The sequence below is a fragment of the Lutra lutra genome, chromosome 5 (assembly GCF_902655055.1).
Source record: "Lutra lutra chromosome 5, mLutLut1.2, whole genome shotgun sequence".
NCBI lineage: Eukaryota > Metazoa > Chordata > Mammalia > Carnivora > Mustelidae > Lutra > Lutra lutra.
Genome location: NC_062282.1, coordinates 123,489,730 through 123,508,822, shown reverse-complemented (window position 1 = coordinate 123,508,822; position 19,093 = coordinate 123,489,730). Strand labels below are relative to the sequence as shown.

At 39.4% G+C, this 19,093-nt stretch overlaps 2 protein-coding genes across 3 annotated transcripts in view; one reads left to right on the top strand and one right to left on the bottom strand.

Moving 5' to 3' along the window:
• Window positions 1-1,003: 1,003 nt before the first annotated feature.
• Window positions 1,004-6,167, bottom strand: LOC125099769 (basic proline-rich protein-like). The gene is made up of 2 exons (XM_047729165.1): window positions 5,061-6,167; window positions 1,004-1,239 (listed from the first exon to the last, which is right to left on the bottom strand). The coding sequence occupies exon 1, from the start codon at window positions 6,048-6,050 to the stop codon at window positions 5,718-5,720; it is 333 nt and encodes a 110-aa protein (XP_047585121.1). The 5' UTR covers window positions 6,051-6,167; the 3' UTR covers window positions 1,004-1,239; window positions 5,061-5,717.
• Window positions 5,707-19,093, top strand: part of CHD1 (chromodomain helicase DNA binding protein 1) — a 74,202-nt gene continuing 60,815 nt past the window's right edge. For both annotated transcript variants that reach the window (XM_047729164.1, XM_047729163.1), the window contains exons 1-2: window positions 5,707-5,836; window positions 7,905-8,103. In XM_047729164.1, the coding sequence (XP_047585120.1) occupies window positions 8,051-8,103 (53 nt within the window). In that variant the 5' untranslated portion in view covers window positions 5,707-5,836; window positions 7,905-8,050. The remainder of the gene's footprint in view (window positions 5,837-7,904; window positions 8,104-19,093) is intronic.

Sequence of the window (19,093 nt, the reverse complement as noted above, 5' to 3'; positions counted from 1 at the left end):
TCCTTCCAGCTAATTATCACTAACTCTTCTCTAATCAACCTCTCAAAAGGACATTTCCCATTGCTTTTGAAACATCTGAAGCCTTTCACCTAAACAAATAAAAATCCACAACCCTCCCCCACAATATTCCCTCCCAAGTCAAAGTCAATGATTTTAAACTAAATGATCCACTTCAATTATCACATTCCACTCCAATCTGACTTTTGGCCCTATTATTCCAACAAAACAGTTCTAAGGTAACAGATGCTCAGCATGTTACTAAATCCAATGGATATGCTGACCTTATTTCAGTGATTCTCAACAGCATTATACTCTATTCACCACTCCTTCCTTGAAGTACTTATATCTTTGTTATCCATTGCACAACACCCTTGACATCTGCAACTCCTTATCCAGCTCATCTTCCTTCACCTAGCCAAAAACTGAAGTTCTTGAATGCATACTCCTAGGCTGTCTTCCAAGTTTATCTCACATATACTCAAGAGTTTAATTTCTCCCCACACACCTAACAGTTTTTATTCAGTCCAAATCTCCCTTCTTAGCTCCAGACTTCTATACCAAAGACTCTGACAAGGTATGAGAAACTCAGTAAGTCCCAAATTTATGATCTTCACAACTACCCGACTCCAAATACATTACCATTGAAGGGAATGCTATTATCATTCAGTTCCATGCCATTCCATTATATGCGCAGCTTTCCTCCTCCTCCTAATCCTGAATCTAATTGCGTTGACAAATCCTGTGGACGTTTCCTTCCAAAACTATTCTCTCTTCTGTGACACTACTCTGTTCCATCAAATTATTTATCTTTAGCCTAATTCACTTAAGAATATTGCTTTTTCTTTGACATGCCACCAATTTTTTAAGGCTGGAGTAAATTTTCCCATTTGCAAATCCTCTATTACCAGTTTAAAAAATCCTTCAAAGGCTCCCTTTGTTCCAAGAAAAGAACACACTTATTTTTTATTACTTACTTTTTCAGAGAGGGAGAGTGGGGAGGGGCAGAGAGAGAGAGAGAGAATCCCAAGCAGGCTTGATGCCCAGCATCCATCTTACAACCCTGAAATCATGAACTGAGCTGAAATCAAGACTTGGACGCTTAACTGAGCCACCAAGATCAAACCCACTTCTTTACCTGGCTTTGGGCCCTGAAGAGCCTGGCTCCTGTGCAGCTTCATCTTCCTCAGTTCTGTCTGCTCTAGTAGTACTGTGCTCCTTGCAGTCCAAACCAGAGCACTTCTGAAAGTAAAAAATGCCTATCCTTGGCAAACTGGATTGTAAATTGACCTAATCTCTCTGGCCCAGAATTTTTGCCCATATTATTTCTTTTACCTGATAAGCTCCTTTTTTCTCTTTTGCTTATCTTCTCCATATTAATTCTTCAGTTCCCCAAGGATGTCGCTTTCTTTGGAGACTTTTTAAAGATTTAGAGAGACAGAGAATGAGAGAGCACATGAGTGTGAGGGGGAGAGGGAGAGAGAGAATCTCAAGCAGACTCTGCACTGAGCATGGAGGCCGGCAGAGGACTCTATCCCAGGACCCATGAGATCATGACCTGAGCCAAAACCAAGAGTTAAACTCAACGAACTTAGCCACCCAGGTCCCTGGAGACTATTCTGACTAGGACTCTCCATTATGAATTCTCACATGATTGATTCTTCATACCATTTTTCTCAGTTATGATTTTGCAGTATGATGGTTTCCTCTATTAGACTCTAACTCTTCAAAGTATCTGTTTTTTCCTCTATTATAATCCCCAGGCAATCACCCCTAAAGCAAGGGAGTGATTTCATTAATTTCAAGTCTGAAGAAAGCTACAGGGTGAGCTAGAAGGAAAAACAGAGAAAGTGGGGCTTATAAAAAATAAAGTAATGGAGACAAAGAAAGGGTGAAGATGACATCCAGGAGGTAAAATAAACAGTAACTAAAGGATCTGCAGGAGAGGAATAACACAGCATCAACACACCAATTTGATACTAGTTAGTAAACTTACTTTTCTTACTCTCTGGGCACACTTAACTTTGAAATTAGAGGAAGTAGAATCTTTATAGTTTTCTATATATATACATATATGTGTGTGTGTGTATATATACACACACACACTTATATATAGTTGCCTCTTAGTATCACCTCTAAGAACTTTCCACTTGAAGTTTAACTTGATTCAAGAATTTATCAGCAAAAAGCCCATATAAAATGGCTATAAGCAAGGTGAATAAACCATTGGTGGATTTCTGAAAAATCCAGAAAAAAAATTTCTTAACACTATCTAGAACCTAGAAATTCTGCATATCAGAAGAGGAAAGGAATGGGAGTGTCCAGCATGTATAGTTAGGAAAAAATTTCCTCAGTTACTGACTCCTGCCCCCTGTCCAACACCGGGAACCACAGATCCTGTCATATAATTTTAATGATTAAAAAAATAGAAAATGTATATTTTCATATAAGGTGATTTAGAATTTCATGGGTCCTATTTATAAAGGACTTGGTAAATTTAAGTATATTTGGAAACCCATTCCTCTGTTCAGAAAGGATCTGGGGTATGAGGACATAAGTTTAGTTTCTAGGCTATTTTTTTTTTAACATTTTATTTGTTTATTTGACAGAGATCACAAGTAGGCAGAGAGGCAGGCAGAGAGAGAGGGGGAAGCAGGCTCCCTGCGGAGCAGAGAGCCTGATGCAGGGCTCTATCCCAGGACCCTGGGATCATGACCTGAGCCGAAGGCAGAGGCTTAACTCACCGAGCCACCCAGGTGCCCCTCTAGGCTATTTTAATACTGTTCTGATTGTTTTAGCAGCTTCTCATACACAAATCCTCCAGGCAATAAGACCATAACTATGGAATTAAAATCCTATCTGGGCATCCAAAACGTTCATGAGAAAAGCAAGAGTTATCATTGTGTTTATGTTGAACACCCCACAATTCCAGATAAGTGGTTTTCAATCTATCTTCACCTATGGGTACCCATCAGTAACTAGTCCTAACAGAGCAAATCAGAATCAAGAACCCACAAAGTACTGCCCTAAATTTTGTAAAAATAACATGCTTTCCAAAGAATATGAAATTTCTCAAATGGGAAATAATGAAGACTTCCTGGTTGACGTTAATTTTCAAGGATTTTTGCTAGTCATGTGCTGAGATTATCAACTACTGTTTTTAGTACCAACAGATAGAAATAAAGACAGAGTTTGTCCACACAAAGGTAAACTAAAAATTTAACTGTGCAGGCAACAAATGGTCAAACTATTTGCCTTATTATATATCTTATATATTATATATCTTGCCTTATTCATCAAATAACTTTTAAAAAATTTAACTGGCAAGATTGTTCCCATTTTCCACTTACCCTGTATTTCCCCACATTCTCAACAGTAATTCTAAAATTCTGTGGAGTCATAAAGTATATTATGATATTACCAGAAATATAAACCTCCAAGGTTCAGTATTTTGTTACAAATTTATTAAGACTTATTTTGCAAAAAAAAAAGGGTCTATAGACTTTATGTGTAGTATATTACATCCAAATGGCAGTTTAAAAAGGTTTATGATGTGCTTTCAGAAAATATATATATGTATATATATATATAAATCATACAATTCTTTTTTTGTAAGATAATGATACAATGTAGTACAGATATAATTCAAGTCTTTTATTATCAGAATCATTCTTCTGATTACAAAATTCTTTATCTACAATGGTTACTGTTTTTCTGGGGCTTTTTCCTTTTACTTACCACTCTAGTAATCCAATAAAGAAATTAGTTTGAGGCACAGGAAGACTCTATTGTTAAAGCACCTTTACCCTATTTTCAAAGCATAACATTAAAAACTAGCACTTAGTTCCTACTTTCAGGGAATTCAGAAATGGCTATTTGTTATAATCTTTTTCTTCACAACCCAGCACTACAGCTCTTTAATAACTAGGAAAAAAGAAAAGGGGGGAGGCTGAGCACACATCATTTTACAAATTATGGTAGTGTTACATTTTACCACTTCATAATTAACATTTTTTTCCGAGTAGACCATGTATACTTGTTTGCCTTTCCCTACTTCCCACGGGTGAATACACTTCCATACAATGAATACATATTTGGAATTATGTTTTGAGATCTTTTCGAAGGCTTTAAATCAAACTGTTTCAACAGCTGGCGGACTAACATGACAATTTTCTACAAACGAAAAGAATTATTTTGGGAATGCAGCTACCGCATTCAAACTCGTTTGGCTTGGAAGCTGGGCCTTTGCACCAAATCCAATCACTGGCGAATAGGATTAGAGAGTTTTATCATTAACCTCCAGTGAGTCAAGACTGATCAATGGACTGGGGGAAAAAAAGTATAAAAGAATTTTGATTTTAAAAATGCTTTCAAGAAGAGTGAAGCCAGACATCACCATGCTTGAAAGGTGTTTCCTTCCACACTTATAAAGGGTTGTAACTGAGGCCCGCAGTTACAGTTATGAAAGAAACCGTCAACTAAATTGCAGCAGGTTAAACTGACACAGTTACTAGCATCCCGGAGTTGCTTTTCTGTTGAGAGTCCGCACCGCACCCTCCACCCCGCCCTCCAGGAATAGACCTGGAAAAGGTCGTAAAAGCTTTTTACTGAACCAGGCAAAGGCTATCCACAAACGAAGTGTCACAGGAGGTCAACAACTCGGTCTCTATTTTTCCCCATCTCCTCAAGAGCCCCGCCCGTTCGGGGTATCAGACCCCGGAGGGAGCCCGTGTCACAGGCCGCCTAAGCGTAGGAAGCGGCCAGAGGTGACCACAGTTGCCCAACAGTTGGGTTCCCAGGCTGCCTGGTGTGACGCACAGCCCCCTCCCCACCCCTCTGGACAGGCGCTCAGACTGGTCGGAGGGAGTTATGGTTTGGGGCCTGGGCAACCAGGTTCCACGCAAGACCCTGCTCCCTCGGCTTATCCAACTTGGCCCTCCCGCGGCACCCCAGCCCAACGTAGTTTTTAGCGTTTCCCCACCCCCCGGCTTCCCCCGTAGCTTCTCAGTCTCTCAGCCGGGATGTCCTTGCGTAATCGTTCCGAGTGACAGTAGCGTCCATACCCGCACGGAGCGAGCCTGCAGCTCCCACTTCCCGGAATTCAGTTCCCGGCCTCTAAGAGAGGGCGCCCGAGCAAGGATCACCAACCCACGGTCGTGGCCGGAGTCCGGAGGCCTCCGCGCGGCCAGCGTGCGCGCTCCCATTCATGCGCGTGCGCGCACTCACCCTTGGCCCGTCTCAGCACCAATAGCTTTCCTTCTACACCCCACGACTCCACAACGTAGCCCCTCCCACCGCCCGCGCGCCAGCCGAAGGTGTTTGGCGTGCGCGCGCCCGTTCGCCCGCCGGCCCGCCTCGCGCCCAGTGGGGAAGGGGAGTGAGCAGAGGAGCTTACGTCGCGCGGGAGGCGGAGGCGACGGCGACCTCGGTGGTGGCTGGCGGCGGCGGAGGCGGCTACGACGGAGACGGTTGCGCTCGCTCTCTCGGCGTCATGGCGGCTGCCGGGAGCCGATAAGCGGCGGGAGCGGGAGCGCGCGCGTGGCCGCGGCGACGACGACGGCTCGTTACTTCTCGCTTTTGCTGCCTTCGCCGTTGGTGCTTCAGTAATGAATTGATTGTTGGATCCGCTCCGCAGGGGATCGCGCGTTGGTGCCGCGGCCCGGGGCTTCCCCTTCCCCTCCGCGTCCTTCCCCTTCCCCCTCCTTCTCACGGACTCCAGCTTACCCCGAGACGCCCGCAGCCCGAGGACTCACCAGCGGCAGAGACCGCGGGCCCGGGCGCGGGGGAGGCCGCCGATCGAGTCGGCTCCCTCCGCCCCGCGAAGCCTGCACGCCCGCCGGTAAGAAAAGGGGCGGCGGGCGGGTCAGGATGTGGCGGGGAGGACGGGAGCCGGCCAGGCGGAGGGCGGGGGCGGCGCGGTTCCCGGGCGGCGGCCCAGAGGCCGAGCGCCGGGCGAAGGCCGGGGCGGCTCCGTGAGGGCCGGCAGTGGCTGACGGGTTCGGAGCACAGGGGGCGTGTGAGTGGCGAGCGCAGGCCGGCGCCAAAGAGCGCATCCTCGCGCCGGACGGTCGGGCAGCGGGGCAGCCGAGCCTGGGCCTCCTCGGCTTGGAGCTGGCCGGGCCGCGAGGGGAGAGCGGCGAGGGGAGAACGGCGAGCACTTGCCGGGTGCTTTAGTCCCGCCGCGACCCGGACTCCCAGCACGTGGGGAGCGGCGGGGAGGGGGAGGGGGCGGCGGCCCGGGCGAGCCCGGGAGGGCGCGGGGCGGGTCTGCGGGAAGTTTGAGGCGGGAAGAGAGACCCCGGGACCGGGATGAAGGCCCGGAGCGGGACAGGGTTGGAGGGGGGTGGTGTGCATCTGTTTGGGAGGCTGATTGGAGCGAAGCTGCAAAGTACGGATGAGGGAGGAGGAAGGTTTCCAGCCTCCTTTCGAGTACCGCTTTGAAAACTTAGCAGGAGCGAAGCAACTGTTAAAAGACGGGCGCAGTGAAGGAAGATTCAAAGAGGTTTAGCGTCTTAGGGAAGAGTCATTGTTAGGACGCGTGAAAGGCAGGACAAGCTGCTTGCGCCAGGAGCTTCAGAACTTAAGGGTGTGAGAAGAGTGTCAGAAAAAGGACTTAGTGGGAGAAGGAAGATGAGGGGGGAAAAGGAAGTTTCACTACGGAGAAAGCCATTTTGAGGGGCGAAAGGAGTGAAAAGGAAAGAACGAAAAGAGTTGTGAACTTTCTCGTTGAAGAGAGACTTTGGATAAGCGGCAGTTTGTTAGGGTACCGAGATTTTTAGGACATAATTGTTTAATAGTAAAGCTCTTTGACTAGTTGGAATTAATATTTAACGTTAAGAATAAATGTTGCGTGGAATAGTTACTTTTTGGATGACCGTTTCTTGCAGTCTACTGGACTGTAGTCTCTGGAGAAATAAAATTCCGATCAAGATGCAGAGTTTACTATAATTGGGTTGGCAACAGCGTATTTTCCCCCTCTTTTTGTGGAGTGGAAATAATCGTAGGAGTAAATTCTCTTTGCTGAGGTCGGCGGACAGCTCTGCTCTCAGGCGCCTGTCTCGGTACTTTCTGGCTGGGGAAGGATCTGACGTCTCCTTCCCCCGCTTCTTCCTCTCCCTCCCCTGCCAGAGATCTCCTTTGTTTATTCGTGGATGGCTTGTAGGTGACTCTCCAGTGTTGGACTGAAATCTTGAAAGGTGGAAATGCTGTGTCTTGGCTCATGATTTCTTACCCCAAGCCCATTTCTTAATTAATCCTAGTGTATATTCTATTACCTTTTTTTTTTTTTTTTTTCCTCAATGGAACCGCTGCAAGTCCACACTGGATAACTACTATTTAAATTTTATCTCTCCATTCTTGGTTTACCTGTGATAGGAACACATTTGTTTTGACCTATACATTTTCCCCTGAAATTATATGATACACTTATATTCTGTTCTCATGTGAGCATTTTCAAACTTTCCCCCACTCAGGTATATGAAGTTCTGGGTAATAGGAATTAGTGCTTGATTAAAGGTAATTCCCCCCCTTCATTTGTTTGACCAAGTATCTAATAAGACTTCATTTTCTGTTCTTGGGATTTGTATATGTTACATACTAGCACTTTGTTTTAGTTATCTGTTTATAATGTTTATATATGTGTATTGATACACAGTTGCAGTCAGTCTAAAAGTTTTATCGCTCCACATGTATTTTAATTTCTTCTGTCAAAAATAAACAGTGGTACTAAATTCTAGTAAGTAGTCAGGAATGTATTTAATAGAAGCCTAAGTATTTTGAGTCAAAGACTCCTACTCCTCCCCTACCATTTCTAATTGTCCTAGGTAGATTTGTATAAGTTCTAGATAGACTTACTTATCTTTTCCTCTATAGGTAATTTTCTTACTTTCTCAATATATTTTCTTTAGGTGAATCAAAAAGGGCCCAGGAAGCCTATGAATGTTGGAGAAAATTCACCTGTGAATTTTTGATGTTTAAGGAGTTTTTTGTATTTGTATTCATCTTTTAAACTGGGAAGATTCATATTTTATTTTAAAACTTCTTGGTATTTACAATGAATGGACACAGTGATGAAGAAAGTGTTAGAAACAGTAGTGGAGAATCAAGGTAAGCACTTTATTACAAGTATTTATTATGAAGAGAATGTAAAACTTGCATGACTCTTTAGTTTTCCTAGTAGGTGGCAGAGTTTCCAGATCAGATTCTTCCTCTGAGTTATCCAAACAGTAAAAAAAAATTTCTGATACATGAAGTTTTGTTGATAATACAGGTTTTATTTTTTCTGTTGGGATATACAAAGATGAATTTATTTTTTTTTTATTTTATTTATTTATTTGAAACAGAGAGAGAGAGATCACAAGTATGCAGAGAGGCAGGCACAGAGAGAGAGAGGAGAAAGCAGGCTCCCTGCCGAGCAGAGAGCCCGATGCGGGGCTCGATCCCAGTACCCTGAGATCATGACCTGAGCCGAAGGCAGAGGCTTAACCCACTGAGCCACCCAGGCGCCCAAAGATGAATTTAAATATGGAAAGTTTAGGTGACTTAAATCTCTTTGGAAATTTATATTGTTTGGGTCAATTATTGAAACTAGACCAAATAAAAAGAGACCCTTAAATAGCTTTGACTGTTGGTGCACTCTCCAAATAAAGGCAATAAGAAGTTCTTTACTCACCTTTTTTCTGGCATTTTGTCATCTATACATTTCCTGTACAGTGTAGTAGCTACTAGCCACATGTGGCTATTTAAATTTGAACTATTTAAAATTACAGAATATTCAGGATCAATTATTCAGTCATACTGGACGCATTTCAAATGCTGAAAGCCACATGTGATTAATGGCTACCATGATCTGTAGCACAGATAGAAAACATTTCTATCACTGCAAAAGTTCTTTCAGCCAATGCCGATTGGGACGTTTGTTAGAATATTGCTGCAACCCTTTTTTCCCCTCTGCTTTTCTTTTTAAATTTCAGTTTTAATTATGTATGAATGAGTTACTTGAGCCATGTCTTTGCAAAGAAGATATAGTTAATGGGAATAAACCATATTAAGCTATTTTAATGTGTAAGAAACCTCTTCAAATACAAAGACTCTTTAAATTCTTCTGTAGCCCCCAAATTTTGAGTTACCTGCACATTGATAGAGTCCATGTAGTTATATACACTTATCAGTAGAGATCAGGTGTGAACCTCAGAGTCAGACCCCTTGATTACTTTTTCCCAGTTCTACTTTTTATTAGTTGTATAAGTTGGGGCAGATTACCTCTGAGGTTTTGTCTTTTTCACTTATAGAATATGAATTACAGTATTATTTATCTTAAAGTTGAGAATAGTGAAGTGTTATGTGGAAGGGGCTTAAAATAGTTCTGATATAATGAGCACTCAGCATTTGCTTACTATGATTAGCATCATGTTTTAGGTACCATAGAATACTACATAGGGGCGCCTGGGTGGCTCAGTGGGTTAAGCGGCTGCCTTCGGCTCAGGTCATGATCCCAGGTCCTGGGTTCGAGCCCCACATCGGGCTTTCTGCTCAGCAGGGAGCCTGCTTCCTCCTCTCTCTCTGCCTGCCTCTCTGCTTACTTGTGATTTCTCTCTGTCAAATAAATAAATAAAATCTTAAAAAAAAAAAAAAAAGAATACTACATAACTGGAACTTTAATTATGGTGGTAGAGAAATCTGATGGACAAGAAACAGGAAAGTTTTGGTAGTTGGGAGGGTTGCAGAAATAATATTGGATAGAAAAGAAAGCAGTGTTAATAGTATTTGACTTGAAACTTGGTATTTTCTGGTCATGCTAGGTGTACTATATCAGCTTTCACAGGCGGACTGTTTGTATAACAAAAACTTCATAGAGAGAAAGGAGCAATTATGGAAAGCTGCATTGTTTAGTTGAACAGGTATTGGTCTAAACATTATAAAACCTGAGCTGACACTGCATTAACTAGTTCTCTGAATGATCTCAACTTTAAAAAAGAATTGAACTAAATGATTTTGAAGTTTCATCTCACTACTTAATTTACAAAGTATAATAAGGTTTTAGACAATAAGAGTTGAAGAATCAACAGAGTTGAGAGGCTAAATTGGAAGAGTTTTGAATCTCATGTTTGATTCAAATCTCTACAGGTAAATTGACTATAGTAAGTGATTGTACACATTCTTTTATTTGTTAGTGAACAATGAAATGGTTAATAGGTAGAAATTTCTAGAGGAAACACAGGAACTAAACTACTCACAAACTATGAAATAAGACTCTTGAAAATAAATCCTCTAGTTGAATATTCAGAGAGGTCATGTGCTGTTACATTCTGAGCCCTTATTTGTTCTAATAATGTTTTAAGTATTTTGCTGCCATATCTAAAGGGGAGTAGTAAGATAGATTTGGTAGTATAAGTGAAAAAAGTTAAACCCTGTGAAAACAGATGTACTTAAAGGAATCTTTTGCAACGCATACTTATTTAAAATAACTGCAAATCATATTTCCTAATTATTCTGAGTTACTATTTCTAGTATACAGGTTTTACATGCTTCTGAGAAGTGTGGTTGTCAAGTTATCTTGTTCTTGCAACTGCCTTGGTGTTTATCAGGAGGGAGACCTGCTTCTCATCTGCTTTCATTTTCTTCCTTACTGCTGTTATGCTGTCCTTTTCCTTTGCTCCACTGTCATTGTTAACAACCCTCAGCCTCCATTCTCCCCAGCCACCTCCTGCCTGCAAAAAACAAAACACTTCTAGTAACTATGAATATTGTTAGAGTGAAGAGAGGAGAAATATGCTCTGCTTTTAAAATTGATACATATTGTAAATAGTTTTTAAAGTAAAACTTGATTTTTATTGGGTAGAATTTTTAAATGGATTTTTGCTTTAGATTTTCTTTTTTCCTTTGTGGAAATTCCATTATGAAATGAAATAAAATTAAGCAAGAAGTCATTTGACATTTTTAGATGTTATAATTAGCTTTCTACTAAAAAATGGGTTTTTGATTGTTTCCATGTGGAAAGCTGTCTATGACCACTGACTGAAAGGAGGAAGAATACACAGGAAGATATCTCTTTAGCTATGCTATAACTGACAATTTTGAAACTTATTTACAAAGAAATGTGGGTCAGGATGCACCTGCACATCAATTTAAACTCAGTACAAAGTTTATTATATAACTGAAGTTAAGCTTTCTAAAGATGTTTTTGGAAGATTTCAAAGTATTGATTCTTGGCTATGTAGATTTGAGGAAAAAAAAACAAAAAAATCAAGTTTTCCAAATCCTGGTTATACTTTTTATTTTAAAGTTCTCTTGAATGATTTAATCCTGGAATAATTTGTGGATGAAGACCAGAAATACATAGTCACATTTTGCTACTCAGAACAATTTCTGTCCTTGACTGCAGATTAATTTTTAATAATCTAAAATTGCACATGTAAATATACAGTCACATTTTGCTACTCAGAACAATTTCTCTCCTTGCCTGCAGATTAATTTTTAATAATCTAAAATTGTACATGTAAATTTGATAATTTATTTGAATCACTTTAATTAGCATCTACATACGATGCTCTTGAAAAATTTTTATAGAGTGAGGGAGACTGTTAGTGATGTGCTACAGTGGTCTTAACCATTGTTATGGTGAATCTGGCTGGCAGTTGAGCTTTAGTAACCTGATTCTTAGAATTCTTTTGTTTCATTATAGCTTTTCATAGCATTAACAATGCTTGATTTACTATTTATGTATGTTTTAAATATATATGTGTGTAAATTTTATATTTATTTTGAAGAACTCTGTCACACAAATTTCCTTGGCTTTTAGAAAATATTTTTGTTAATGTTTTATAGTTCAAAAAATCTTTGGATCTGAACTTTTAAAGTGTTTCTTATAAACAGTGAGTAGGAAATACTATCAGTGGAAATGTTCTAAATGAAAATCTCCTTTTATAGAAATTCAGCTTCTTTAAAAGGCTTTGAGAAGCCCCCTAGTTTAAAGGACCTGTTAAGGGGCACTTGGGTGGCTCAGTGGGTTAAGCTTCTGCCCTCCGCTCAGGTCATGATCTCTGGGTCCTGGGATCGAGCCCGGCATTTGCATCCGGCTCTCTGCTCAGCAGGGAGCCTGCTTCCCCCCTCTTCTCTCTACCAGCCTCTCTGCCTACTTGTGATCTCTCTCTCTGTCATAAATAAATAAAATCTTAAAAAAGAATTTAAAAAAAAAGGACCTGTTAAATTTAATAACACCAAGTCAAAGTTATTTCTTTACCATGTATTTATTTGTTAGTGTCTTGTTGAAAACTACTATGGTACACCATTTTTGATGTGTTGCATTTATGTACATTCATACCAGAAAGATTTGTTGTCATCAAAATCAGTTTTTTTTCACTAAGTAAACTTGAATGATTTTTAAAGGCTATACCAGTTAAATGGTATTTTCTGAGCTTACTTTGCAGTTATCTCAGAGTTTTAAAAAAAGTCAGTTCATTCTTAAATTTCAAATGTTTGTGCTAAGAAATATTTTAAGAAAGGCAGGAAAACATGAAATCACAAAACCAGAATGGCTAGAAATCATTCAGTTAAGGAAACTATTTTTTTAAATTTTCCCATGATGTCATTATTTGCAGGGAAGTATGGCTCTTTTACACCATTTTCTGTTAATCCCAGTTTTTCAGCTCTATGTAATTTCTTCATTTTTTCCTATTAGTTTTTTTCTTTCCTCAAATATCCTATACAATGGTCCTAGATGATCTGACATTAAGTACCATTTCTTAACATTTTGAAAATTGAATAAACTGTTAAGCAGGAACTTTAGTAATAGGTTACTCTCTCTCCAAATACAGTTTACTGAATTAGAATTTTCATAATATTTTCTAGGATTGTAATAAATCTAGGTTACTGTAAAGTTTTGAGACTTTCAACTGGTAAGGATAAGAGAATTGTGTATGATTTGAGGTTCAAATATATTCCTTTTACCTGCATAGGCATGAGGTAATGTGGAGGCAAATGTTAATGTATAATTGTCCCTTTTTTATACTACTAAGGTAGTTGCTTATTTAAGATCATGGTGATGGGTTACATTTGGTATGGTTCTGTTTTTAAAAATAAGAGTATTGGGACACCTGGGTGGCTCAGTTGGTTGTACGACTGCCTTCGGCTCAGGTCATGATCCCGGAGTTTCCGGATCGAGTCCCGCATTGGGCTCCCACTCCGCGGGGAGTCTGCTTCTCCCTCTGACCTTCTCCTCGCTCATGCTCTCTCTCATTGTCTCTTTCTCAAATAAATAAAATCTTTAAAAAAATAAAAATAAGAGTATTGGGGCGCCTGAGTGGCTCAGTGGATTGAGCCTCTGCCTTCAGCGTAGGTCATGATCTCAGGGTCCTGGGATCAAGCCCCGCATCAGGCTCTCTGCTCAGCGGGGAGCCTGCTTCCCCCTCTCTCTCTGCCTGCTGCTCTGCCTGTTATCTCTCTCTCACTCTCTCTCTGTCAAATGAATAAATAAAATATTTTAAAAAATAAAATAAAAAAATAAAAATAAGAGTATTTCTTTGCAGGGAAGAGGTCAAGAATAAATAGAAAAACTATCTTTTTTACAGAAAATTTAAAAAAATGCATAAATAGAAAAGTTAAAGTACCAGTTATGGTCCTTGGACCAATAACATTGGCATCAACTGTGAATTTGTTGGAAATGTACAACCTTGGGCCTCAACCCTGTCCCCCTGAATCAGAATCTTCATTTTAACAAGATTTCCAAGTGATTTTTGTTCATGTTAAATTCCTCTTTGTGTGTGTGTGTGTGTGTGTGTGTGTGTGTAGCTACACACACACACAGGGAACTGTTTGGAGTCATTCTTCACCTAGCCACTTACTTTTGTTACTGATGATGTTATTTTTTTTCCCTGGGAACCCCCAAAGGATGATGTCATGGCCCATGCCAGCAAGGGGTTGAGTACATTTCGTTTCTTTTGAATCCATGATAATGTGGCATGCAATGATTATTGAACTCTTACTCTGACTGAACCAGGCATGGTACACGTAGTGTACAGATTATTACATGAATTTATCATAGTTCATCCTCATAAAACTCCTGTGATGTATGCAGTATTATGATTCCTGCTCTCCAGAAGGGGAAACCAGATTTATAGCCATTTTTAAAAATCTTTTTTAAAAAACTACTAACTAAATTCCACACTTTACTTGGATTTCATTGGTTTTTCCATTAATGCCACTTCTGTTCCAGGATTCAATCCAGGGTACCATGTTGCATTTAGTTGTCAACTCTCCGCAGTATCCTCTGGTCTGTGAAAGTTTCTGTCTTTTCTTGATTTCCTTAAGTCTTAAAGTGCTGGCCAGGTATCCTATGGAATATCCCCTAGTTGGGATTTATCTGATGTTTTTATTAGGATAAACTGGGGTTATCAGTTTTTGGAAAGAATATCACGGAGATGAAGTGCTCTTCTAGTCACATACATGGGAAGGGTAGTATCCACATGATATTAACCATCATCACATAGCAAACATAATATTTGCCGGGGTTCTCTATTTTAAGTTGCTGCTTTTTTTCTTCTCACACTGTATGCTTTGGAAGCAAGTGATTATGTCTAGCCCTCTCTTAAATGGTTGGGGGGAAGGTTGCTGCTGAGCAGAGAGCCCGATGCGGGGCTCGATCCCAGGACCCTGAGATCATGACCTGAGCCAAAGGCTGAGGCTTTAACCCACTGAGCCACCCAGGTGCCCCCCCTTTCTTGCTTCTTTGTAACTGCAGTCTCCTTCAGGGAGAAACTTGGCTCTTACCATCCACCATCCCATCATGTACTTCAAGGTCAGATGCAGGTAAAGCAATTTCAGAATTTTTAGGCCACAGTCCCAGAAGAAATAAATTTATCAACTATAATACAGTATTTACGTACAGTATACAGTTTATATTATATTTAGCCTTACAGTTTCTAGTCAAAACACTGTTTTCTAAAGTTACTAATGTTAGTTTCTTCCTCCCACCCTCTTCAGTGTGGTTGTCATAAATTTGTAATGAAGTTAGTTAGATTCATTTGGCACAGTTTGCATTCCATTCTGTGTTCTTCGGTCACATGGGTTGATCTTTTAAAGTTGCATATATTACATTTACTCTCTGATGTGCAGTTTCATGTGTTTTTGACAAATGCACAGAATCATTTATCCTCTACTCCATTATGGGCAAATGGTTCCTTCACCCTAAAAGTTCCCCTCTTTGACCCAGATCTGCTGAATCAGAATTTTCATTTTAACAAGATTCCCAGGAGATGTATATGCGTATTCAATTCATGTGCATATAGGAGAAGCTATTCACCTGGAGTCCTTCAGTATCATGCCATGTTAGTGAAGAAAGATTATTATGATTTAGAGGTGATTATGCGGTAGCTAGGTTTTAACACACAATCAGGTAAGTATGTTCAGATTCTTGGAACCATATAGGTAAACAAATGAGGTGAAAGAAAATGGAATTGAGCAAAGTACTAGAGTAATGTAATGGGCTATATGGGAAGTTTTCATGGAACTCTTTAATTTTTGTAACCTTAATGGTAAGAAATGATGTAGTGTGGAAAGAAGCAAGAACAAATAGTATATATTCAGAAGTGGGATGGAGAGGAAAGTTTTTAGAGTCATAGTCCCCCAATAAATAAGTGTAAGTTCCCTAATAATGTGTTGGACATGCTGGCTTTGCAGTTCTCCAGTCTGATGTTTATTCAGTGTTACGCTGAAGTTATTGAATGGTTTAGTCCCAAGCAAAGGAAAGAGAAAAAGAGAAGGATAGCTGAACAAATGTAACATGTGTTGAGAGAATAATACCCATCTAAACGGGTTGTTAGAACCACTGGTTTTAAAGAGGTACTCCAGAAATTTATTGTACCAGAATCAATTTCTTACATATGAAGACTGAAAAAATTGCTGTTTATCGTTAAAGGTGTCTTATCTGTCGCTGTGATATGAGGTGACTGCTTAGTCAAAAGTCAACTTTAAATGTTAAACTGCACTTCAGAGTTCTTTGGTGTGGATAGATTGAGATCTAAGTTATCATTGAGAATAAAGTACAAAGATGGTAAGTTCTGTCTAAACAGTACTGGCTTCTGGCATCTAGTGTCTACAGTACCTATCTTTCAGAAATGAGACATAAGGCACAAAAATAGTGAGAAGCGCTTTTCTAATGAAAACCATTCATGTTAGCTATTTCACATCTCTCATTGCTGCTTTCAGAAGTACAGTTCTCTGTCTTCATATGCTTAATTTAGATGATTAAGCATCAACTTTGTGGTAGATTACATGAGATGTTAAAATTGGAGATTCTCCTGTGAAGTTTATAGTGAAGAAAGAAACCAGATTTAAATATTTGCAGTATCAAGTGGTTGTAGTTAATTCAAAGAGGTAATAGTGTGCAGCAGTTCAAAGGTGGGAGTCAGAGAAGTTTGATCATAAGGCACATGGTTAATTATTTTTTAAGGATTTTATTTATTTGAGAGAGAGAGAGCGTGAAAGGGTAGAGGTCACTGGGAGAAGCAGACTCCCCAGTGAGCAGGGAACCCGATGTGGGACTTGATCCTGAAACTCCTGGATCATGACTTGAGCCAAAGGCATTTGCTTAACCAACTGAGCCACCATGTGCCCATAAGTTGTTAGTTTCTCTATCAAGCCCAGTGTTAGAATGAAGTTTGGTTGTTTTAAAGAGATGTGTAAAACTGTGGTGATCTTAGATTTTCTGCATGTTTAAAGTTCTGATAATGTGGGTTTTATGATGGTGAGGCATTTTGACAGGCTTAGGGAAAAAGCAGAATAACTTTTATACTCAGGAAAATAATGTTAGATGGCAGTAAATACTGTGCTGAAGAGCTATTATGTGACGGAATGGGGCCATAGGACAAGAGTGGAGTTAGTCTGAATATCTCGAAAGGAGACTATTCTTTTTGTGCTTGAAGTAGATTATAGTATAGTATACTATAGTATAGTATACTATCATAGTATGATTATTGCCATTTGATGCAACTACTACAGTATTCCCATTTTTAATTGAGTAAATCTTGCATTAATAAAAGGAAGTTTGATCTGAAAGGAAATTTTATAAGAAAAGAATTACAGTTGTATATGAGTACAAAAAAATGTAAATAATTTATTCCAGTTTTACCCTATATTTTATACCAAAGGATTGAACTAGTGTTCAGTAGCTTATCTCAGTCATATTATACTACATTGATGATTTCACTTTTTTTCTTAATTGAACAGCTTACAGTAAATGGAGGTAGTTGTTATGTGCAGTACACTCCTGTGTATCTGCAGACTGATGAAATACCAAATTACAAATAACTTTGTTGGAAAGTAAAGCATATAGTCCTGAGAATTTAGTTGTTTTGCTGTAGTATTCATTGACATAATAAAAAGCATATACATAATTCCAAAAATCTTTTTTAAAACAAATTACTCAAATGGATAATCTCTTTAAAAATGAACTTTTAAATATAGACATTTATTTTGTTATTAGTGTTGACTTAAAAGTTGTGGATGGTAATTTTAAGCATATGCGTAAATAGTGACAGTAGTAAAATGAACCCTCATGTGTACATCATATAGCTTCACATTCTATCTCATGGCCAATCTAGTTTAATCTCAAAATCCTCCCACCTGCTCAATTATTTTGGATTATTTTGAAATACAATTTTTTTTAAGGTTTTTATTTATTTATCAGAGAGCAAGTGAGCACAAGCTGGGGAGCGGCAGGCCCAGCAGACAGAGGGAGAAACAGGTTCTCTGCTGAGCAAGGAGCCTGATGTGGGACTCCATCCCAGGATCCTGTGATCATGACCTGGGCTGAAGGCAGACGCTTAACTGACTGAGCTACTCAGGTGTCCTTGAAATACAATTTCTATGATTTCTACGTATGTTCTGCATGATAGGTAATAGTAATGGGGAAAACAAACATTACAGTTGTTTCATCTCCTTGTTATAATTACAAATATTAGAACTGAGGAGCACCTGGGTAGCTCAGACTTTTTAAACATCTGACTCTTGATTTTGTCTCAGGTCATAATCTCAGGGTTTGTGACATCGAGCCCAGTGTTGGGCTCCTCTCTGGGCCTGGAGCCTGCTTAGGATTCTCTCTCTCCCTCTACCCCTCCCCCCATTTCTCTCTCTCTCTCCTTCTCTCTCCTCCCCATTTAAAAAAACAAAACAAAACAAAACAAAATTACAGAATTAGAGATTTGTATTGTTATTAATATTATAACAAATTTTGTATGTATTTTATGAAACTAACATTTAGCGACTTGCAAATGTATATATATAGCCTTTATTTCTCATCTGATTCTCTGAATGTTTAGTAGAGAAATTTTGAGTTTACTGTCTAACTCATATTCAACATGACTAAACCCAGTCATTTTTTAAATTAGTCATGCTAATTGTGACCCTTTCTAGCATCTAATTCTAGCAGTTTTATTCTCATTTATTCAGTTGGAGGCTTTAAGGTGGTAGAAGCATACTGTAGAGTTTATAGTAGCATTTTACTTGGATTGGTAATGTAGAATGCTAAAAGGAACCGTTGGCTTCCTTAGCCATAGCAGCGGCATTAGTTGGTTTTCAGAACCATACAGATGGATGGATATATTCCAGGTTTTCTCAAACCTTTGGTATTTATTTGATGGCTTATAAATGAGGTGGATACAGATTTTAAAATAAAGGTGGTATGGTCTCAGTTACCATCCAGCTGAACTCTCCTCATTTTTTAAATGACTACTCTAGGGTAATACATTTTAAATAGTAGGTCGTAGTATGTTAAAGGATTAGGATCCATTCTTACTGAAAGAGAATAGTGTAAAATAGAATAGAAAATACAGTGTACCTTTTTTAGAGTACTAGTTCAAACTTTTATGCCTATGTGTGCATGCATGTGCATGTGTATACTGCATCATGATATGAAATGTATATATAAGAAATAGTCCAAGAAGTTTGAAAGCCATTGCCTTTGGCCACTAATACTTTTTTTTTTTTTTTTTTTTTTTTTTAGTTTTAAGTATTTCCTCAGTACATACAAATTTCTGTATTTTTTTTTCCTCTAGTCCTGTTGAAGTGAATAATGGTCTATAAAAACAACTAAAATGAAGTC

Bases quoted from the DNA above. Each gene is read 5' to 3' on its own strand.
- LOC125099769 (XM_047729165.1), bottom strand. From the start codon at position 6,050: ATGCGCTCTTTGGCGCCGGCCTGCGCTCGCCACTCACACGCCCCCTGT.